Genomic DNA, 25,015 nt, shown 5'->3' on the forward strand with positions numbered 1-25,015 from the left:
ACAGAATACTGTCTGAATATAGGAGATCGCATTATTTATGAAAAGACGGAGGTTTCATCCCCAGCATCATCTTTCAAGGATTGCGTCATTAAGGAGGCAATATATATCTGTACAACTGATAATCTAATCAAAAGGGATATAGGATCTCCACTGAGAACACCTGGAACCCTGCATTGGGTGCTATTAAATGATAAGAAAATCACAAGATTTTTCAATAACAGATCTGTCATAACAATGGTCTAGTATGGTTTTTTAGTGAGTAACGTCTGTCCGCACTGTCAGTGAACATAGCGCATGCACAGGAGGGCTGCTCCAGAATTTTCAGCAAAGGGCATTTGAGTATGGCGCCATCTATCTGCAAATCATTGCGCATGCGTGATTTCCGCACTTGGGCATTCTTTGTACGCATTTTCTATATACAGGGGTTTCGACTTGCGGATACTGCCAGTCACACCTAGCCACCAACAAAGCAGCAAGGTTCAACCACTTGAAGATGTTGGACAATTGCTCCAAGGAAATATTGTGAAATTTGCACAATGTCATCCCATGGCAAACCCTTGAAGACTATTTGCAATTTCTACTCTTGTTGACAAACACCTCCAACCAACTGCAAAAAACCCTGGCCTCCCACAGCAAATATACTAACCACTTCCTTCACTGAATTTCAACCACCCCCCAACCTTTACCTCCTGGATCCCTACTCATCACTGCTGATGCCACCTCCCTATACAACACCCCTCATGCCCATGGCCTTGCCGCTACTGGACAGTACTTCTCCCACTGTCCTTCAGACATCAGTCCCACCACTTCATTCCATGTACACTTTACCAATCACATCCTGACCCACAACTACTTTTCCTTTGAAGGAAAGGTATACAAACAAATCCACACCACAGCCATGGGCATCTCCATGACATCATCGTATGGGCCATCTGGAGGAAACCTCCCAACCCCTAGTCTGGTTCAAGTTCATTGTTATCTTCATGTTCTGGACTCAGGGCCAAGATAACCATGCACATTCCTTCACAAATTCAACCTCCTCTCTCCCATTCACTTCACCTGGTCCTCCTCTACGCAACATACCACCTTCCTGGACAGTGACCCCCATGTCTCTGATATCTCCACCCATATTAAACCTACTAAACAGCAACAACACCTGCATTGTAACAGATACCATCCTCCCCAAATGAAAAAGATCCCTTCCACCTTACCACTCACGGACGACATATCTGCAGTGACAAGAACTTCCTTGGCCAATATGCTGAAGGCCTCATGAAGGTCTTCACAGGCAGACAATAGCCCCTACACCTAGTTTACAAATTATTTTCCCAGGCTGTATACTCACATAACCCCAACCCCACCCAAAAAATGAGAAAAAAGAACATCTACAAAGGAGGCCCCTCTCATCACCCAGTATCAACACGTACTGGAACAACTGAACCATATTCTTCGTCAGATTATCACTCACCCTGCTCTGAAATGAGGAACATCCCACGGAAGATCATTCCCACCCTTCCTTAAGGTGGTGTTCTGACACCCACTCAACCTAAACAACATCCCAGTCCATCCCTAAGGCATTTGCACTCCCAGTTCTTTGCCACAAGGATAAAATCCCTGTGGAAGACCATCCATCCAGTCCTGTCATAAGCTTATTCTAGTCATAAGTAGCCAGGCCACCCATGAGGGCAGCCTAGTCATATACCAACTCTGCTACAAACACTGCACAGCCTTTTATGTCAGTATGACAATTAACCAGCTGTCCGCCAGAATGAAAGGGCAGCTGTCAAACTGTTGCCAACAACAAAGTTACCGCCTGGTGGCACAACACGCAGTCGAGCCAACATGCTGAATTTCAATTGCTGCTTCACAACCCAGGCCATCTGGATCCTTCCCTGCATCATCTGGTCTCTGAACTGTGCAGATAGGATGTTTTCTTACAACACATCCTCCACTCCTGTAATCATCCTGACCTCAATCTAAGGTAACACACTATCCTTGCACCCTCCATCCAACAGTCTCCCATTACTCCGTACTGTCACTCCTTGCCAATTCATGTCTCCACACTGCCTTCAGCATGTGTTGTTCCCCGCCGGCCCCTACAATTGTGCATTACATGGCTAGTTCATATACCTGCCACCTCTCCTCTTCACATTCGTAGCCAGCAAACCGACTGCCTACCTCCGAGCTGCTAGCCACCCACATCCATTCCCTCTCCCTGTCTCTTGCCTCCCTCTCTCTCTCTCTCTCTCTCTCTCTCTCTCTCTCTCTCTCTCTCTCTCTACCCATCCCACACGACACTACCCTCACCATACCAATCCACCTACTGAGAACCAAAGCATTTGCACTGTTAGTCCAGCTGGCACCATGTAAGGGCAGGTGTGTGTGTGTGTGTGTGTTCACCTATCAGCAACTCATGGCACCATGTAAGGCAGGTGTGTGTGTGTGTGTGTGTGTGTGTGTGTGTGTGTGTGTGTGTGTGTGTGTGTGTGTGTGTTCACCTATCAGCAACTCAACACTTCTGCTTCATGGTGAGTGGTCTTCTTTACTGCTATGGTATATGGTGAATTACAAGGATATATTAACTTGTAGGTAATAAGTCTCATGCAACAGAGGCTATGCCTAAATGCTTAAATTCACATTTTGCAGATGGTAAAACACATAAATCACAAGCAAAACAAATCTTATTTTCAACAAACCATTTTAATTTTTGCTGCTGCTCGATTGGAGTATAAGATGGCTCTGTCGTGCTCATACTTTAGTGGACAAGTCCGTAAGGCGAGAGTGTATTTTAAAGCAGCTTCCTTGTGTTTGCCTTCTTTAAACAAATCATTTGCAGATAATTTTATTTTCTCTGCTTCATCTTTCTTTTCCTGGAAAAAAAATACCACACTTATCTTTGGTTCTAAGGGCACATTTATTTATTTATTTATTTTCCTTGGACCATTTCAAATCAAAAATACACTACAAACAATATAATTGCATGTAAAAGTAAAGTTGCACAGTTGTATGAAAATATGAGGGGAAAACACACACTACAAGGATGTGAAAGTAAAACTCTGCTCTGGCATCTTCAAAGGAAATTAGGGAAAACCACAGAAAAGATTAATCAATATACTTGGACAGGAATATAAAGCCCGCACATCATAATCACATTCAGTGACTGCATAGCAATATCACAACACATAGCTCCCTGCAAATCCAATCACTATCTTCTGAGTTACTCAACGTGGCTAAGGAATTCCCACATGCTTTTTCAACATGTGAGCATTGTTCATCCATGACATATGACGTCAGGATGGATTATTACAATTGCAGATAATACGCCTGAATGTTTCTCTATAGCACCTCAATGTTGAAAAAGACTGTACTCTGATGGTTCATCAATTGGAGCTAAGCAGGTTGAGTCTCTTAAACATTGCAGCATATCATTACAGGTTATATCCAAATGCCTTGGATTAAACCACAAACCTCTCAACAGCAACTTTTTGAGTCAAAGCATATAATCCCTTCAATGGCGACACTAAAATTTGTTGGCTTCTTTGAGCTAATTGAGATTAGAATAATGTGTGCCAACATCTTATTTTGCTCTGTCTTCCACTGCAGCATGAATTCAACATAACATTGTCATATGCAAACTCGCAATGGAAAATTCTGCTGTACTCTAATTCAACCAAGGTGGCACTGTACCCAATTCTCACTACCATAGCTCGGAAATAACTAATATCCATAGTTGGTCCTGGCAGCCATTAAGCAGTCTAACATGCATGGCATAATGACAGTCATCACATGGTTGGAAATAACTAAATTTTAGAATCCAAAGAGGAGAGGGACAATTATGATACCAAAATAAAAATTATTCAAATAATTTAAAAGTTATAAATGATGCATCAAGCTGCCACCTGCTTATTGCATCCAGTATCTTCGCCTGCATTTAGAAGCGAGTCAATGGAAACATCTTTGCAACCAGTGGCTTCTACACAGAGATCTACCGCAACACTGTGCAACAAGTTTCATTGATTTTCACTACCAATTAAGGGATCATCAACAGTTCTACTGGACGAAAACAACCATACTGCTGAAAGCTTTGAATTTTGCACCAGTACCAAGAGCATTACATAAACATGAGATCATTAGCAGCATCGAGCAAACCATTAGTGATGTCATGGAAAAAGTGAGAAGGAAGACCTGCAGGACCATTGAAAGAGCCAAGATGCCAATACCAACATCTCGGTGAGGGTGATAATGTAGTGGTACCAGCAACAGAGAGATATAGTGCCACATTTGATACGAGTCACAAGCTTTTGACCAGTGTCATGGGAAACATGTGACAAATGCCATAAACAATATGCCAACTATAACTTTTATGTTTTTGGCAATTTTTCTAAACGGCATCAGCACAGATCAATCCATCACCATAACCAGGGTTTTTTAGTATCACATTCGTTGGCTTCACCTACTCACAACCAAACTGTCATTTCCCAAACTAATCTATATGTTGTGTTAAGCTACACACCAGTCAGTCACCACAACCATTTTATTTATTTATTGCTTTCATATTCATTGGCTTCACCAACTAATAAGACTGTGAATATACAAACCAAAAGTGATGTGGCAGCAGCCATTAAGATTACGTCACTGGCCAAAGCTGACAACTTAAACTGAATATTCCCCTTGACCTACAGCAGACAAAAGCGTCATGACGGTGTTATTAAGGTCAGATGATTACTGGATGAATACAGACAATTACTACAGCATCTGGAAAACAAAGAAGTGGATAAGGATTCTACACCACCTATGATGCAGAAGACCACACCACACCTAAACAGCTCAGCTTAAGAGAAGGATAGTGTCAGACTGCTTTACTCCAGAACACAGGCACCACCATGGCTTCACGATCTCCTGAAAATACGCAGTGAGAGAGTCCCACTACGTCCTATAGTGAATGCAATAAATTCACCAACATGTGGTGCAGCTGGTGATACCTCTCACAGATCATTACCCACAACAAGTCAAGAATTTGACAGAAATTGTAAAGCTGCTCCTGAAGATTCACCTGCACCTGCAACTGCACCTGAACCTCATAGTCAGCTTCAACATCACGTCCGTCTTCAGACAGGTGCCACTGAGACACTCCATGGTACTGTTCAAGGGTCACTTTGATAAGGGCACAGTTAATCTGGTCCGACATGCACTAACAACCCTTTACTTTCAATGTGGTGTGAAATCCTGTGAAGAAAGAGAACATCACAGGTTCACCATGGAGGCGGAAGAAAATGTATGCCTACTGTTACTGGTCATTATGATGAAGAAGAACCACGACGGCATGTTGGGGCAATCTTTCTACAGGAAGAAGACACACATGGACTTGCACCATAGTGCTAATAGTTGGCACCAAACAGCGCAAGAAAATTCTGAGCTCACACCTCAGTATAAGGATCAAAAGAACATTTTCAACAAGAAGAGTCTGCCTGTCAAGTTACAGTATCTGCAGGAACCTTTATAAAAGAATGGGTAAATGGTGACCAAAATAAGGTGTGCATTCTGGCATAACAAGAGGAAAAAAGAAAAGACCGGAAGAAGAAACCACACACCTGATGCTCGTTCTGTGTGCAGAGCCACCCACACCAAAGATTAACAGGATCATGGAGAAACACCACATAAAAACATTTTCCACCCAACAGACAAAATCAAGGACATAGGCCTACTTGCCTCAGTAAAAGATCAACTAGGACTATGAACACCTGACACTTATAGTATCAGGTGCGAGTTTGATAAGTAGCACTGCAACTCATAGTGCTGCATATAGCATGTCAGGGGAGTCTGCCTCAGCCAAACAAACAACTTCATGGTAGCAGAGCACAGCATCAACAGAGGACATATATTTGGTTTTGAACAGATGAAGGGGCTGCGCCACACCATTAGGCTCTGGAACTGTCTTCAAAGACACAATGGAGATATAAATATATGACAATCTTGTCAACTGGGACAATTGTTTTCAACTAATATGTACATGGTATCTGGCAACAGCACAAATCCATCAAGACAGCTTTATTCAAAGCAGAAGAAACAGCAGACAGAATGGACAGGCTACACGAAGACTTGACGACAAGACATCTCTGCTACCCTGGTCATGAACTCCCACCACCAGCTGTGACATACTTTTCTGGAATCTTACGTCTGACCACACCAGTTATACCCTGAGCAGAGACAAGAATAAGTTACCCATTCTCTGAAGATCAAATAATAGATACTGGATGACATAACCAATATAGAATCACTCCTGAATGTATAAACAGTAAAAACCGATGCCTCATTCTCTATGAATAGTCAATGAGATGTCCAGTGCAACTGAAAAGCAGATTGAGCACTGAAAAACAAACTAGTTTCACGGATGTTGTCAAAGAGAACAAATTAACTTCTAAGCTCTTATTCAATAACTGGGCAATAAGGGTATAGTGGGTACTGTTGTTGTGATCTTCAGTCTAAAGACTGATTTGATGCAGCTCTCCATGCTACTCTATCCCATGTAAATCTCTCCATCTCTAAGTAACTACTGCAGCCTACATCCTTCTGAATCTGCTTACTGTATTCATCTCTACATCTCCCTCTACAACTCTTACCCCCACACTTCCCTCCAGTACTAAACTGGTGATCCCTTGATGTCTTAGATTATGTCCTACCAACCAATCACTTCTTCTAGTCATGTTGTGCCACAAATTTCCTCATTAGTTATGTGATCTATCCACCTAACGTTCAGCATTCATCTGTAGCACAACATTTCAAAAGCTTATATTCTCTTCTTGTCTGAACTGTTTATCGTCAAATGTTTTACGTCCATGCACGGCTACCGTCCATACAAATACCTTCAGAAACGACTTCCTGACACTTAAATCTATATTCAATGTTAACAAATTTCTCTTCTTCAGAAATGCTTTCCTTGCCACTGCCATTGTAGATTTTATATCCTATCTATTTTGCTGTCCAGATAGTAAAACTCTCCTACTACAGTGCCTCATTTCCTGATCCAATTCCATCATCATTACCTGATTTAATTCCACTACATTCCATTATCCTTGTTTTGCTTTTGTTGATGTTCATTTCATATCCTCATTTCAAGACCCGACCATTCTCTTCAACTGTTCTTCCAACTCCTTTGCAGTCTTACAGAGAATTACAATGTCATCATCAAACCTCAAACTTTTTATATCTTCTCCCTGGACTTCAATTCCTACTACAAAATTTTCTGTTGTTTCTTTTACTGCTTGCTCAATGCACAGATTGAATAACATCAGGTATAGGCTACAGCCCTGTCTCACTCCCTTCTCCACTGCTTCCCTTTCATGCCCTCAACCCTTATTACTGCTACCTGGTTTCTGTACAAGTTGTAAATAGCCTTTTGCTCCCTGAATTTTATCCCTGCTACATTCAGAATTTCAAAGAGTATTTCACTCAAAATTGTCAAAAGCTTTCTCGAAGTCTACGAATGCTATAAACATAGGTTTGCCTTCCTTTAACCTATCTTATATGAGAAGTCATCCCGTCAGTACTGTCTTACGTGTTTCTACATTTCTCCAGAACCAAAACTGACCTCCCCCGAGGTCAGCTTCTACCAGTTTTTCCATTCTTCTGTTAAGAATTCATGTTAGTTTTTTTGCAACTATACTAAACTAATAGTTCAGTAATATTCACATCTGTCAGCACCTGCTTTCTTTAGAATTGGAATTGTTATATTATTTTTTAAGTCTGAGGGATTTTGCCTGCTTCATACATCTTTCTCACCAAATGGAAGAGTTTTGTCATGGCTAGCTATCAGTAATTCTAACGGAATGCCATCTACTCCCAGGGCCTTGTTTCAACTTGGGTCTTTCAGTGCTCTGTCAAATTCCTCTCCCATCTCATCTTCAGCTACGTCCTCTTCCATTTCAATAACATTGCCCTCCAGTACATCTCCACTGTAAAGACTCTATATACTCCTTCCATCTTTCAGCTTTCCTTTCTTTGCTTAGGACTAATTTTCCATCTCAGCTCTTGATATTCATATAAGTTGTTCTCTTTTCTCCAAAGACCTCTTTAATTTTCCTGTAGGCTGTATCTATCTTTTCCCTAGTGATACATGCTTCTAAATCCTTACATTTGTCCTCTAGCCATTCCTGCTTAAGCATTTTGCATTTCCTGCAAATCTCACTGTTTAGACGTTTGTATTACTCATCGCCAGCTTCACTTACTGAATTTTTATATTTTATCCTTCCAATAATTAAATTCAAAATCTCTTACATTACACAAGGATTTCTACTAGGTCTTGTCTTTTTACCTATTTTATCCTCTACTGACTTCACTATTTCATCTCTCAAAGCTACCCATTTGTCTTATAGTGTACTCATTTCATTTGTTCTGTTTATCATTCCCTAATGCTCCATCTAAAAATTCCAACAACATCTGGTTCTATCAGTTTATCCAGGTCCTATCTCCTTAATTTCCAACCTTTTTTGTAATTATAGGTATTATGGAAGGTAATAAGAAAGAATTAGCTGAAGTTAGGGAGTTCAACCGGCAAGAAACAACAAAGACAACAAAAGCATCCTGAAAGGTAGATGCAGCAATAACAATCCAGAGCTGGAGCGAAGCACTAATGTGAAGACGAAAATGGAAACACGTTCTCAAATTCCTGAAATTTCTGCGTAGCTAGACAATGAGAACTACTCAACAACTAAACTTCTTTTCCATAACTGTTTCACACTTCAACCAAACCTAGAGCACCAATTACACAACAAATGCCTCTTCTGAAAATTAATATACACGTAGCGTCAAATGCTATGTTACCAAAATTTTTAACAGTTGATCCAGAAACTATATATGTTGTGAAATGTACTACACACAGAAGAACATTTTTGTGAGAGTCATCATTAATGCAGTGTTGCTTACATAAAATTTAGAGACATTTGCTAATAGGGGTATCAAAATTGTTCTTAATATGCATCTAGCATCTTAATTAAATTTGTCAATGGGATACTCAGTATAACGATAGAAGTGCCTCTTCTGCAGCTGACACGTTGGAAGCACCCTAGCATTCGGTATAAATAAAAAGAGAAATTACATTCTTAATTTCTCCTGTAAGCGTCCGGCTATCTAATCTTATAGAACACTATGGTGAGAAACAGTACTGTCTGACAACAGCACATCACCACAGGCGCAGTAAATCGTTTTGTTAATGTAAATAATTTTTTTTCATGTAAAGAGTCCCATATTAATTAACATCAAATAGGCTAATAATTCGATAATATTGCTCGAAGTTATCAAAGCTGTTTCGAGGGCTTCAGTGAATCTATTAGCTGTTATTTATTAGAGCTGGTAAAAAACAAACTGTGACAGAGATTACACTATGAACATCAAGAATTATAAAAATTATGTCGACATGCTAACAGATTTGTAACTGGTGACTGGAAGATTTCTGCTTTATAGTACATTCACATCAAGTATACTAAGTAAACCATAAATGCAAATGTGACTTCTGATGGGGTGCCGTTCTCATTTTTGAGGATACTTACATAGCACAGAACATGACACGTCACAGCGTGTTTTGCCTGACGATATCAAATGCTTCGTAAAGGCACAAAGTTGTATAACACGCACCCTCTAATGAATAACTGTACCAACACGTACTTGCAGGAACTTAGGCCTAACCTTAATCTAAAATGTGAATAAGATTTTATTCTGTAAAAATGTAACAACCTTCTTCTCGTCGTCCGAATAAGTAGCTTCTGCGATTTTAAGAGCCTCTTCATCAACTGTATCATAGTCGTCGTGCAGGATTGATTCATCATCGTCCGACCTATAAGCATCATCTGTTACCTTGCCTTCTTTCGCTTTCTCGTCCGAAACACTGCTGATAATTGCGCCATCACAATTTACTGGTGTAGTCAATATAGAGTCAACACTACCATGCTCTACTGTAGAAGGCGTGTCACCGTTCACAGAATTCGTTTTAACTGCGCACTGTTCCAGATCTTTAGTTAATTCCGCTATAATTTCCTCGTTACTTGGCACATTACTTGAAACCTCACACGGTGCCTTTGACATTCTGCTAACAGTATTATCAAAAGTTCTCTTCAATTTACTGGCACGGAAACTACTTCTGTAGCAGATATGCCATCAAACTCCTATGCGCGCTGCAAACGTTTTCCTCTACCTTTCAACAGCATTTACCACAACAATCATGATTTAACAGACCCAAAGCTCTTCAACACAAAAGATCACTCACTTCGCCAAGCCACTAGGTTTTCACGTCAAACTATTCATGTCAACAAAGATTCTCACTATTAGACTGTGCTGCTACTATGTTATTACTATTTTTTTTAATTATTTGACTATGGACGAGGCACCATTTTGCCAGAAGTAATGGTCACGTATAGCTATTTACGCTACAATTATTCGTAATACAATGTAAATTTGTTACAGAGTCATACGGACGAATAAATAAATAAAATGTTTTACATCTCTGCTCATAGTGTTAACTGCTTCGGCAACAAGTGTTCCATATTTGTGTTTACATTTGTCGCCAACATCTCTGAAACGCGCGTGTATTGTACAGTGATTCGAAGGCAGTATGTTGTGTAAACAAATTATGAGTGATATAATTTACGGATGGTAGCATTAAAATCTGGCATTCAGAGTTATTCTTATATTTTGGAATGTGAGGCTAGCTTTTACGTAGACATGATTTCAATTGTTGCAAAATTATCTAGGTACTTACTAGGTTCCACAGATTCGGAATTAGAAACTTCAGAAAAAGATTTTAGTGTTGTTGATCTTCTGTCTTCATTAGAGCAGAATGCAGCCAGTAATGAATCGTGTGCTCCTTCAGAAATTGAGGGTAGTGTTGTACAAGACCTTTCCAAAGACAGTTGTTGCTGTTACAGAGTGGGAGTAGTAACTCATGTACATTCGGATTATGCCCTGATTGATGATGAGGTGTATTGTGATTTAAAAGATCCTGCATACCGCAATATAAAGGTCGGAAACAAATTGGAATATCTTGCCTTCCGTTTAAGGCCGTCGGACGAATGGAGAGTTAAGAAAATTTACTCCATACAAGAAGAAAACTGGGAAAATTCTGAGCCATTAATTGAAAAGCGAGAGACCCTGTCGAGGAGTATTGTTGGACAAGTAATGAGCAGAGATGGCAGAAATGTCATTATATCAGATAAACTCAAATTTAGTTTGGATGACGTCTCTTGTGACTTCATACCAGTTGAAGGTTTGTGTATTACAAAGGATATTCCATTACATCCAATGTTAGTTTGTGTATTTTTTTAAACGCGTTTTCTTCGTGTCTGATTTCAGGAGACTGGATACTAATTGATGCTCTTGTTGAATTGGATGGTAGTATAGCAAATTTGGAAGGAGAAATTTTACATTTATTTTCCGTACGAGCGTTGCGATCACGTATTGTCACCGGACGCATAACAAATTACGAAAGTACAGGTGATGGTCTCGTGGACAAGTCGATATATTTCAGCAAGGAAGTCTGTGAACCAGGCTACGTACCTGAGTTACGTGACGAAGTTATAGTTGAGGCGATTGAAAGTACAAAGCAGTCGGTATTGTGGCGTGCTCTTAGCGTTGTCCCATTGCATACAAGCAACACAGGACAACACAACTACAACAAAAGTAAAGCAGAACAGAAGAAACCTGTTTTGGAATCAATCTCTGTAAATGGTGTCACTGTTACTCCTGCTGTTCTACAATCTGGCGAACTGAAGATAGGCGAAGAAAAAGAAATCTCAGTTACTTTGCTGAACACTGGACAAACAAAACAGGTAGTGAAATTTTGTCAATTTTTAAGTCAAATGTCATGGTCACAGCTTCGTTTGAAGTCTCCGAGTATTGATAAGCTAATAGTGTTGCACCCTGGAAAAAGTTTTTCCTATTATTTTATTTGCCATGGAAGATATGCAGGTTGCCACACAGAGAAATTCAGATTTGTTTTTAAGGGCTTCAAAATAGAGATTGCAGTGGAAGTGAGGGTGAGAGATGATTCACAGAGTAATAATTTTAGAAATTCACAGTCTGGTAAAATGAAATTTGATACATTAGATGCAATCAAACGAGAGAATGATGTAAGTGGCAGATTGCTTATTACAGGTGTGAAGCCTAAGAAGGCACCTCCTTTTGTGCCTGTTCGAATAGGTCAATACGTAGTGCCAAAATATCTTTGGCAGTTTGTTTATACAGTTGAAAGTCAAAGAAAAAGTGGCATTGAACGAAGTGAAAGTTTAACAAGTGTTGTTCCATATTTATCTGACATTCTCAGTTTTATAAATTACAGTGATTTTTTCCACACACTGTTGCACCTGGAAGAAATTTCAGAAACAATTAAGATGAGGCAGTATGACCTAAAAAATGTGACCTTCAGGATTACTGGCCCAGGTGCAGAATTCCTAGCACTAGAAGTTCCTGGTTTAGCTGAGAAAAGACCATCCCTTCTTGTTGGTGACAAAGCTATTGCTGGGCTAAGTTCAAACAAAGGTGAGTAATACAGTAAGTGCCTACATTCTTCTTTGTGTTAAATAATCATACTGTTAGTAAGGCCTAGTTAATTGTAAACTGTTATTGTTGTGGCAGTGATGGTGGTGGTGGTGATCTTCAGTGTGAAGACTGGTTTGCTGTTCCTCTCCATGCTACTCCGTCCTGTGCATGGCTCTTCACCTCAAAATAATGACTGCAAGCTACATTCCTTCTGAATCTGCTTATTGTATTCATCAATTGGCCTCCCTCTACAACTTTAACCCCACAAATTTCCCTCCATTACTATTTTTGTTCATGTTTCACTTTGATACATGGCTACACTTCAGAATCTTAGATCTATGTTCTATGTTAACAGATTTCTCTTCTTCAGAAAAACTTTCCTTTCCATTGCCAGTCTCTGTTTTATATTCTCTACATCATCAGCTATTTTGCTGTCCGAATAGAAAAAACTCATATAGGCCCACTACTTTTAATGTATTGTTTCCTAATCTAATAATCAGCATCACCTGATGTAATTCGACTACATTGTATTATCCTTGGTTTGCTTCTGTTTATGTTCTTCATATATCCTACTTTCAACACATTGTCCATTCCATTCAACTGCTCTCCGAAGTCCTTTGCTGTCTCTCACAGTATTACAATGTCATCGGCAAACTTCGAAGTTTTTATGAATAATATGTTACAGGATTCATTTGTGTGATGACCTAATAGATCATAAAAATAAAAAATAAATAAATAAATTGTTGTAAATAGTCAATTCCTATTTCGAGATGTCAACTGTAGAGCTAGGACTGTTGGTCACATTTTAATCTGTTTGAGTATATTCTGTTCAAATAAAAATGTGAGTTCTAACGTTTATTTGGATATCTTCAACAGTCAATGCCATTCACGTTTTTCCTTCGGAAGATGAGTGTATGTAGTCGACTTCAATTTAGTGCCATTTTTTTTCCTAAGAGTGTAAAATGTGTGTGTTGCCCACTAACAAATTCTTATCGAAAGTGCGATACTGATGTATCGTTGATGAATTACATTAATGCTCTGACATGAGGCATTAGCTAACTATTCATTTCAGTTACACCCAGAATAAAAGTAATACTCTTGTTAGTAGTATGGAAGTGAGAAATTTTTTTTATTTAGCATATCCTCTTTCTTTATTAGTATTAGTTCAGTTTACGTTTTGGATGGGGTTAAGGAAGTTAGTCACAGATACATTGATTAATGACCTAAGCATACTGTAAAATATACACTAAAGCCCCATATACTTTACAGATCGGTTGAACCGATCAGTATCAGATTTTAACTTTGGTAGGATCAGTTGAAATTAGCAATATTTTAATTCTTGCACTCATGCAAAAAATATGATTGTTGTTTTAGAATAACATCAAAATGGCTTGATTTTTAAGAACAATATGTTAATGTTTCTATAATGAGAAATAACAATGCTATCGAAAAATGTAGCACTATCATAAATATGAATAACACTGAAATATTGGTGAATGCTGCTTATGATATTACTTGTTTTTGGAGATAGTGTTGTCACAGCAAGCAAACTTTATCAATGTGATAAGCTTTTGTATTTATTTTTGGCATTACTTTTCATTCTTGTCTTTTCTATATAGGCTTGTTCCATCACACTGATGCCAACCTTTCTGCTGCATTTTAATTTCATTGTGCCATGGTTAATTCTTTCTTAACTTAATTTCCATCAGTGTTTCAGTTTTGGTGCTCTGGTTGGATTATTGCTACGATTGGAATGAAAAAACAGAAAAAAACCCTTATTAACAGCAACTGTCAACTGTCGGTAACTTTTTCTTCAGGCTGCATTCAGCCTCTTATTTCCATTACACAGGTTTTAGATGTATTGTTCTCATACTTCCAAATTTTACATGACACGTTGTTTGTAAACTAATGAATATAAAAATTCCAGTGCTTCAGTGGAACTGGTAGCATGTTTGCTTTCTTCATAGTTTACTCAGAACTGAACTGATTCCTTGCACAATTTTTGTTTTCATCCAGGAAGCTATTATGTGTCATGTGACATATTGGTGAATGTTTTAAGTCATGTAAGATTCAACCAAAGAACCTTTTTGCAGTAGTAATCTGTATTCAAAATTAAATTTGTTCAACACAGTGTTCTTTGTCAGTTGGTTTACAGAAGCCACTTTACATTGCTTTGACTGTAGCCTCTCTCTTCATGTTGAAGTTACTGTTACATCTTTTATCCGTTTCCAGTATCTCAGTGAATATCTGCCCAAGTCTTTGTCTGCTGTTCTCTCCTTCCTTTGTACCATCTAGTATTATTTTCATCATGCCTCCATATTGTTGTCTACAAATCTGGTTTTATTCCATTTCGTCTCTGCACCCAGTATATATTTTGGATGTGACAATGTACTAAATTTCATTTGCTTCAATCCTTTGCCTCTTCCGTGCTTCCGCTGTCCTTGTTTTGCTCCCATCAAACAACACACACTTCACAAATATCTTCAGTAGATTCTTTTTTTATTCTTGCGTTAATACCAGACATGTTTCACATTATAGTAAGAGAGTTTTGAACACAGCACTTTCACTGCATGTAATATATTCACATTTATGTGTTGAGAACATAAAAATGTGATTATATTAATTGTGGTTAAAGTGCTGTGTGCAAAAACTCAACACATACATATAGAAGATGAAGAGGGGAAAGAAAAGAACACCTTGATCACTAAAGAAGCTTTAGAATAAAGTGAAATGCATCTGGTCTTAATAAGCCTTTTATTACAGTTACGAAAGACAACAATTAACCCATAAAACTTGTATTTTGTATGTTCTATTTTTCATTGTAGACTCTTTCTTGAGCAGCTTATCGTTTGATTGTCCCTTATTTTCTATCAATATTGGTATGGCATCTTAAAATCTTAACATTTTGTAGCAATCTGATTTCCTCTTGTGATTTTTGGATGTGAATGTTGAATAATATTGAGGAGCACCCATTCACGTGCCTCTCCTTGTTCTGACATACTGTTCTTGCTATATAAAAATCTCACTGCAATCATATCTCCTTCATACAATTTCTCTTAGTATCTTGAAAACGGTATTCCCATGCCTCAGTGCCAGAAGCTTTCAATATATGCAAATCCTTATTCATTCTCTTTTTTAAGAAATACCTAAGTGCTATCACTGCTTCTGTTGTTCTCTATTTCTTCTGAAATGGATCTGATCTTCTTTATGGATAGCTCCTACTTTATCCTCCACTCTTGAAAGTATCACTGTAGGCAGAATTTTTGTTATGATGTTTTCAAATATAAGATCATTGTTCAGTATTGACTGCATATGTTGGTAGAAACTGTCTTTTAATGGGAACTCTAATACATTTATGAAGTATGCATGTAACTGGCTGAGTGTATAAACAACACATTCCTGTTTATACATTTGATAATGTATTTCTTCTGCCATTCCATTCAGAAGTCCCGTAGTTATTTCATCAACCCCTTTTGATTTATTGTACTTCAGTTAGTCTAATTTCTTGTCAGATTCATCTATCTGTATGCTACCCACTCCTTCTTCAGAGTGCATTTCTTCCTCAGCTTGCATTATTTTATTCATATTCAGCTTCTTATTTCCAGCATATAAAAGATTACATTATATCACTTTACACATGCAAAACTAATAGAGAAAAGAAGGAGTTGTTACATATTTTAAAACAGAACACAAGTTCAGAAACATTGAGGCGAGTATATTTTGTAGTGATCAGCACATAGAAGAGTGTACTTGTGAATGAATACTTTTATTGTAACAGTATACAGGTCCCCACTGGAGAATTTTGCACTGTTTATGAGGGATCTGGATTCCTTTCTGTGCTGTCAGCAGCAAGCACTTACTAATCTGTGGTGACTTCAGTGTAGATTTTCTGAAGGATTCTGATAGCAAAAATTATCTGGAAACCTTATTTAGATCATACAATTCGATCTCAGTAATTAACTTTTAACTTTCCAACACAAGTGGATGAAGACAGTAGAACCAAACAACTACATAAAAAAGCATGACTCACTAGAGAGCTTAACGTATCTTGTGAAAGGAAAAGGGAATTTTATCTGTTTGCAAGAACAAGTTAAGAATCCTGCAATAGTTGCAAACTATGAAAACTACTCAAAATTACTAAGAAAGGTTAATAAAAAGTCAAGAAACACACATAATGCCAGAAAAAACATAATTCCAACAAAAGAATTAAGGTTATATGGACTGTAGTGAAATAAGAGACAGAACAACCAGCCACAGAACAAAGTAACATCACTATTGAACTGAGTTGAAGGGCTATAAATGAGGAGTAACACGAAGCAAATATATTTAATAATCATTTTTTTAAATACAGTAGAAAGTATAGGGACAGGCAGTTCAAGCGAAAAAACACAGTAGTATATTGAAAAAGTAACTCTTATAATATTCAGTGATATGAGTGCATCATCAACTTCTCCTTCTGAAACTAAGAAAATTATTCATTCCCGGAAATAAAAGCTCGTATGATTTAGATGGTGTTTCCAATAGAGTACTAAAGATTTGTTCCCACATAACAACCCAGGTCTTATCCAAAATGTGTAAAGAATTATTAACTCAAGGAATTTTTCCAGAGAGACTGAAATATGCCAGTGTTAAACCCCTCCTTAAGAAAGGTATAGGCAAGATGTCTGTTACAATTCTGACATCATTTTCCAAAATTTTTGAGAAGGTGGTGTTTTCTAGAATATTACCTCACCTTAGCAACAATGGTATCCTTGGAAAATCACAGTTGGGGTTTCAGAAGAGTTGCTCTACAGTTAATGTCATTTACATGTTCACTCATCAAAATTTACAAGCATTAAATAATAAAATAACACCTGTTGGTACTTTCTACAACCTACACAGTATTCTCTTAGATAAATTGAAGTTTTATGGAATTGATGGCATAGTCAACCAATTGATAATGTAATATTTAACCAAAAGAATGCAGAAAGTTGTGCTTAGTAATTCATCCAATATAGATCAGCGATGTAATTCTGACTGGGAAGAAATCACATTTGAGATTCCATAGGGCTTACTCTTACGTACACTATTGTTGCTCATGTAGGTAAATAATCTTCTGTCTAATATATAACAGGCAAAATAAGTTCTTTTTGCAGATGAAACTAGTATTGTAATCAGTCCAAGCATACATACAGAAGCAGAAGAAATGGTAAACAATGTTCTTTAAAGTATCATTCTTTGATTTTCTGTGAATGGTCTCAACCTCAATTTTAAAAAGGGACAATGTATTCAGTTCTGTACATCTGGGGGCACTACACCAATGGTAAATACAACACTTAGTGAGGAAATAATAAATAGAGTGATAACTTCGAATTGCTTAGACATCCATTTTGATGAGAAATGAAATTGGAAATATCACATTGGCACTCCTAAAACAGCTTAGTTCAACCATATGTGCATTAGACTCATTGCAAGTTTGGAGAACAGATAAATCAGTAAGATGACATACTTTTCGTATTTTCATTCAATAATGTCGTATGGAATTATGTTCTGGGGTAACTCATCTTTAAGAAACAAAGTCTTCATTGCTCAAAAGCGTGCTGTAACAATAATGTAGTGCTCACCCTTTCACCTAGAAGACATCTTTTAAACTGGACTCGCATTCAGGAGGACGACGGTTCAATCCTGCGTCCGGCCGTCCTGATTTAGGTTTCCCGTGATTTCCCTAAATCGATCCAGACAAATGCTGGGATGATTCCTTTCAAAGGGCACGGCCGACTTCCTTCCCCGTCCTTCCCTAATCCGATGAGACTGATGACCTCACTGTCTGGACTCCTCCCCCAAAACAACCAACAACAACAACATCTTTTAAAGAGTTGGGCGTCCTGACTACTGCTTTACAGTATATTTATTCCCTCATGAAATTTGTGATAAATAATCCACTACAGTTCAAAAGGAACAATACTGTACATAATTACAATACCAGAAAGAAAAATGACATGTATTGAAAAAGAAGAAGAAAAAAAGACGTATTAATGTTCAGCACCTAGCCAGATTCACAGATTAATTTGCAATGGAATGGAAAATGACTTATTCGACATCATTATGACTTATCATGCAAGATAAACCATGGAACATTAAACTAACTAATTTTACACTCCACAAACCACTGTGAAGTGCATGACAGAGGGTAATTCCCAGAATGTCACATGTTCCTCACTTATATGGAACACAGGAAGAACTATTATTTCAGTGCCTCTGTGCACACTGTAAGTAGTCTAATCTTGTCTTTGCATTCCCTCCAGAAATGATAAACAAGGTGATTGTAGTATATTAGTAGATTCCTGGTTCTTGAAACTTTGTTAGTATGCGTTCACGGGATAGCTAGCACCTATCTTCACTTTTCGTTGTTTGAGCATTTCTGTGACACCATTCTAAGTATCAGACAAACCCGTCAAAATTCATGCAATCCTTATTTGTATACATTCAGTATCTCCAGTTACTCCTGCTTATTATGGGTCCCAAATATATCATCTGCAAAAAGTGTGATGTCACTATTATCCTCCCCCCCCCCCCTCCTCCTCCAGTTGTCCCACTGATTGCACTGTTAACTGACCATCACTTCTGGTCAGCTTCTCAAAATAGGCACCAGCTCTTCCTTGCGTCAATATTTGTCTTGCCACTTGTCCCCCCCCTCATCCTTATGTTGTGGTACAGTCATGCCCATAAACAATTTAGTCAGAGTATGCCTGGCTGTTGTACAGAATAGAGTGTGCGACCACTCCCTTTCTGATTATTTTCCGTCACTTTGTTCTTCATTAACTCTTTGTCCATGGTCAAATGTCTTGTATAAAAAAGTATACGCTTCCAGGAACAATGAAAAAAAAGTCATCTTTCTCTAGAATTTTTGCCTAAAAAGATGAGGTTCTTCAGCATTTGGTTATCAGAAAGGCCAAACACTTGTGTATTTATGTAACCACAATAAATAAACCAGTTATTTGGTGTCAAGAAAGCATGATAGTTGAGATATAGACATGAAAGTGGAAAAGCAGATAATATTCTGGACTATCTCAAGATTTTAAACATGGCTGCAGCAGCAACTGTTAAAATTCTTCACAATAAAGGATGGCAGCCAAAAACAGTTGCAGGATAAACTGTTCGCTTTGATCCTGTACCCATTACACATGTTGTACAAATGGAGATGATATTTTAATTACTGACGACGCCTTTTGGCATAATTGTTTCATTATTCTCCAGTGCATGATGTAATTTTAGAAATGTACTTCTGATGAAGGTATATTTATATGTACCGAAACCTTGGTCAAGAATTTTAATAAAAAAATTATATCCTGCAACTGTTTTTGGCTGCCATCCTTTATTGTGATTCTGGACTATAATAGGGCCAAAGATGGAGTGGCGATTCATATATTGGAGCCAAAACAACAAGAAGGTGGCCCTTATCAACATTTTTCACCATTACAAATATAGCTGGAGGGAATACACAGGTGATATATGTAATTCTAAAAGGAAATGAAAGACCCATTTTATGCAGAAATTTCGTGAGTATGTGTTCCCTTGAATTAATGAAGGAACATGTCTTTAATTGTGCTTGTCTGCAACTTACCATGTCATCTTTACAGTAAGTAGCAGTCTATCTTTTCCTACATTGTTGATCTCCCAGAAGAAAAATTACCTGTCTCCCAATAGACCTGGAAGCATTTCTACATCTCCAGTACCCACCATCCTCAACTTCAGTTTCATTGAGTCTTCAAGAAAAAGAGATGCATCAGTTACGCAACGTCTATGACAGGTAGTAAAACAGCTCCACAACAATGGCATGCAGTATGTTTGGTCATTTTGTATGCAAAACTCGCTTTTAAATAAAAATTGTTTGCAATAAATGCCAATAGTGATGATTTATGATTGTAATAAAAATTCAGTTGTAATACAAAGAACAATAAATATTTCTTGTTTTAAATTTTTTATGTGAATAAATATAATAAAAAAGTATAACATAATTACATATGAAAAGCACTATACTTTGAACTTAAAATGGTTACAATATGTTATTTGTTGTAACATTGTATAGACACAAATCAGAGGTAACACCAACTATGTTTTATTCTGCTTCCACAGGAAGAGATCACAATAATGCTGAATGAAGTATAGAACCGTACAAAGTATCATAACTATATAACACATCGAAATATAGTATTAGGTGAGCATTGTGTAAGCAAGTAAACATAAATGAGGCCGAGGTACTGGCATTCTGGGTTTATATTGGGCTGTTGCGCACATGACACAGCACTTGCTGTGCCATCTGTCCATGTTGTGAGGCAGCCTCTCTGTGCTGGTTATGGAGCCACTTGAATTGCATTGTTTGATTATGCATGCTCACACTATAGGGTTACAACACTCCTTCCCCTTTGTGGAAAAGTGTTCACTGTGGAGATATCCATCTCTTCATTGGCAGGTGATGACTGCTGGAGCAACTGTCTTGCTGTCACAAGGGAATGTGGTCTGGAGTGGTGCAGGCAAGGACAGGTACAGTGCCCACTCTGCGAGAGACCATAAGGGAGCACTGGTGAAGATGGTGCTGTATCCATGTCCACATCTGGGCAGTCACTCGCTGATGGTGACACCTTAGAAGATGGCGGTGATAACAGAGTCTGTGGAGATGGAGGCAGCCCAGCACTGAATACTCCACCCAGTGATGGCACCAGCCAGAGTGCAGACAGTGCTGGAGCCAGAGGTGGCATGAACCATACTAAGGATCAGTCAGGGCATATCCACTACAGTTTTATAGGGCTTCCACGCATTTGTGGCTAGACTATGAATGCACAGTGTATAACTCAGTGAGGCCTTTTTACCTGAGGGCCATTGATGTTATCCACCATGATAGAACTATGCTGGCCATGAGTGCTTATAGGACCAACACCATAAACAGTCCCTGTGCTGAGGCTGGGGAGCCATCACTCACCATGTGGCAGCAGCTCCTCATGGTGCATCAGGCATGTAAGTTCCTCACAGCTCAGACTTCACCTGCATACTGTACTGTTGGTTGTCGACCTCTTGAATGCCTTTTTGCCTACCATCCATGAGGAATAATGAATGCCGTATGGGATCAGTATGCAGTGTGTGCTGGAATCACTTGTGGAGCAAGTTCAATCCCAAATTGAGGCTTTTAATCACCTGCCACCGTGATTACTGCAGAGACCCAGAGTAATTTTAGATTTAGTGTAGTACAGGAGAGATTTCAACCCAGCATATGTTTTTAATTCATGATTTTATGATATTTTCTATGAGTACCACAGCTCTGGCGGTTGGCCACAGCTGATGAAGCAGTGTATGGGGCTGGTGACTGTGAAACAGCTCCATCAGGCTATGGTTGCCGATTGGAGTGAACATATATGAACTCTAGAATCTATCAAGGGCTTCCTTGGAAGAAGATTGAGCAATATTATCTGGGTTTTTAGCATACGGACCAGTTGCTCCACCTCCCTGTTGGACTGAGGTCGAAATGGAGAAGCTGTAACATGCCGGATGCCATTCTTTGAACAAAAATCTTCAAAATCTTGAGGCACAAACTGTGGGCCATTGTCTGTAACAAGCATATAAGACAATCCTAAGGAAATCAAATAGTGGAAAATCGAGGATGGAATATAACAATATTATGAAAAGGTAAGTTGCTACTCACCATATAGCGGAGATGCTGAGTCGCAGATAGGCACAACAAAAAGGCTGTCACAATTAAAGCTTTTGCCCAGTAAGGCTTTTGTCAAAAATAGATGACACACACACACACACACACACACACACACACACACAGAAACAAAACTCACACACACTCAGGCAGCTGAAGCCACACTGCGAGCAGTAGCACCACTGCATGATGGGAGTGGCGACTGGGTGGGGGTAAGGAGGAAGTTGGGGCAGGGAGGGGGAGGGATAGTAGGGTAGGGGTGGCGGAGAGTGAAGTGTTGCTGGGGAGTGCTCAGGCCGAGGTGGAGAGAGGGTAGGGCAGCTATTAGCAGTCGACAGAGGGCAGGGGAGAGGTGGGGGGAGGGGGGGGGGGGAGCGGAAAAGAAGTAAAAAGATTGGGTACAATGGTGGAATGAGGGCTGTGTAGTGCTGGAATGGGAACAGGGAAGGGGCTGGATGGGTGAGGACAATGGCTAATGAAGGTAGAGGCCAGGAGGGTTATGAGAACGTAGGATATATTGCCTGCAATATATTCCCTGCATTATGTCCTATGTTCCCGTAACCCTCCTGGCCTCAGCCTTCGTTAGTCATTGTCTGCACCCATCCAGCTCCTTCCCTTGTCCCCATTCCCACACTGCACGTGTGTGTGTGTGTGTGTGTGTGTGTGTGTGTGTGTGTGTGTGTGTGTATGTGTGATGTATGTATGTGTGTGTGTCGTTTATTTTTGGCAAAAGTCTTACTGGCTGGAAGCTTTATTTGTGACAGCCTTTTCATTGTGCCTATCTGCGATTCAGCATCCCTGTTATATGGTGAATCCTAAGGAAATAATTTCCGAGAGGGCCATATCTGCCATGGACGTGGACAGGCATCTAACCACAGAAGCAAATTTTAAAAAACATCGACTACTACAAGCCAAAAGGAGTTAAGGAACGGATCTACAAAACCGGCATGAATACTCTCCCAGGGGTGCTGGGGGTGCAGGCCACGGTAAAAGAGAGACCCTTGATGGCACATGATGGGTAGCATACTGTCACAATGCGCAAGATCTCATCGTCAATACCCGGCCAAAATATGTGGTGGTGGGCCAGCAATTTTGTTTGTGAAACATGCCAACGGTCCATGTGAAGTAGGCGCATGACACCCCATCATAACGCACATGGGATCACAACCCTGGATGCTGAATCTTCAGTAGCCAATAGTAACACACTGTCAAGAACTGAGAGATGGTGGCAGAGAGCATAATAGTTATGCAAGGAATCCAATGCTCAGCCCGGTGGTTTACCCAGCCAGCTATGGTGGACAAATTGTGCAACCTGATGTAAGACAGGATTTGCTGCAGCTGTGAGGCAGAGGCTGTTATGGACATGTCACAGCGCTTGCTGCACCGTCTGTCCAGGTTGCGAGGTGACCTCTCTAGGCCATTTGTGGAGGCACGTGTATTGTGCTCTGTTTGATCATATGCACTCACACTGTAGGGTTACAAGATTATATAACACAGTTAACCTAAAGTAACACCAATAATTGAAACAAACAATGTGTTGTGCTTTGTTCAATACACTACCACTTGTACAGATATAGGTGGGACCAATGGAAGGTTAATACTGTCTACTAGGTTATTAATGTGCAACATGAACAGCAACAGTCCTGCCACAAAAATCTGGGAGGTGCCTGAAGTTCTTCTACATCTATCAATGAAACTCAAACCGAGATAACATGTTCCATCCTCCATATCAAGAAATCCTCAATCAAGTCAAAAATTTTGTTTTATACCTCATATGATCATACTTTAGTTTATATGGTTTCAAATGTTGTTCTAATGTTAAGAAATATTGCAACTACCCAGTAACTTTGATCCATGGTGTTCAGGATGTCGTGCGCGGAAAGGTCAGGTTGGCTTTCGCATGACTGAAGAAATTCTCAGAATCCATGATAGTTGACATTGAGGGGGTTATACTGACTGAGATACCTCATTATGTTTGAGTTTGTTGATCACTTCGGATAATGCTTCTTATAGTCAGAAATGATGTGTTCTTTCCTCCAGCTATTGGGCACAGCTTGTTGTTTGAGGGATGTATGATATATTATGATTAAAAGAACTAACTCAGTCCCAGATCCTCCGTAGAACATGATCGGGAGTCCATTGGACCCTGGGACAATGTTCAACATTAGCGATTTTAGCTGTTTCTCACTGCTGCTGACACTTTTATCAACATCTCTTATTTTGCAATAGTGTAAGAACTAAACAGGGACAGTACTGGATTTTCCTTTGTGAAAGAATACTTTAAAGCAGAGTTAAGCATTTATGTGTTTGCTTCGCTACTCTCAGTTTTATTTCCTATGTCATCCATGAGGGTGTGGACACTAAATGTGGTGCCACAAACAGCATTTACTTGTAACCGGTTTCTTTTGGGTCTGTGAGAGATATATGGTAAGTTTCTGTTATGGTAGTTTCTGTTTTGACAGACAATCGTGTTTCTGTTAAAATCAGTGAGAGAGCCAAATGAGATATCATATACTGTGTAAAGGTAAACTTTCAATTCAGTCTGTCAGATAACATGATAGGGTCTATGCAAATAGACAACAGTGTTTGGCTCTTACACATCAAGAAATTAATGAGGTGGTTTGCTACTCCCTCATGCATTTTACTTTTGTTTATCTTATTGGGTCTCTCTGTCAGTTACACAGCATCACTGAAACAGGTCCAGATGTGGTGACAAACAGTTGAAGTGTGAAAAATAATAAGCAAATGATAACAATAATAATAATAATAATGAGCATAAGAATACACTTAATTTTACAAAGCCTAACA

General features: G+C 39.0%; 2 protein-coding genes across 2 annotated transcripts in view; one reads left to right on the forward strand and one right to left on the reverse strand.

Moving 5' to 3' along the window:
• LOC124605854 (tetratricopeptide repeat protein 1-like) overlaps positions 1–10,250 on the reverse strand; it is a 33,906-nt gene extending 23,656 nt beyond the window's left edge. The window contains exons 1-2 of the mRNA XM_047137788.1: positions 9,730–10,250; positions 2,697–2,870 (exon numbers count right to left, since the gene is read on the reverse strand). Coding sequence (XP_046993744.1) covers positions 2,697–2,870; positions 9,730–10,077 — 522 coding nt within the window. The 5' untranslated portion in view covers positions 10,078–10,250. The remainder of the gene's footprint in view (positions 1–2,696; positions 2,871–9,729) is intronic.
• A 311-nt stretch (positions 10,251–10,561) lies between these two features.
• LOC124607090 (probable RNA helicase armi) overlaps positions 10,562–25,015 on the forward strand; it is a 51,228-nt gene continuing 36,774 nt past the window's right edge. Inside the window, exons 1-2 of the mRNA XM_047139280.1 lie at positions 10,562–11,254; positions 11,341–12,525. Coding sequence (XP_046995236.1) covers positions 10,642–11,254; positions 11,341–12,525 — 1,798 coding nt within the window. The 5' untranslated portion in view covers positions 10,562–10,641. The remainder of the gene's footprint in view (positions 11,255–11,340; positions 12,526–25,015) is intronic.

This window comes from Schistocerca americana, chromosome 3, assembly GCF_021461395.2.
Source record: "Schistocerca americana isolate TAMUIC-IGC-003095 chromosome 3, iqSchAmer2.1, whole genome shotgun sequence".
NCBI classification, from domain to species: Eukaryota; Metazoa; Arthropoda; class Insecta; order Orthoptera; family Acrididae; genus Schistocerca; species Schistocerca americana.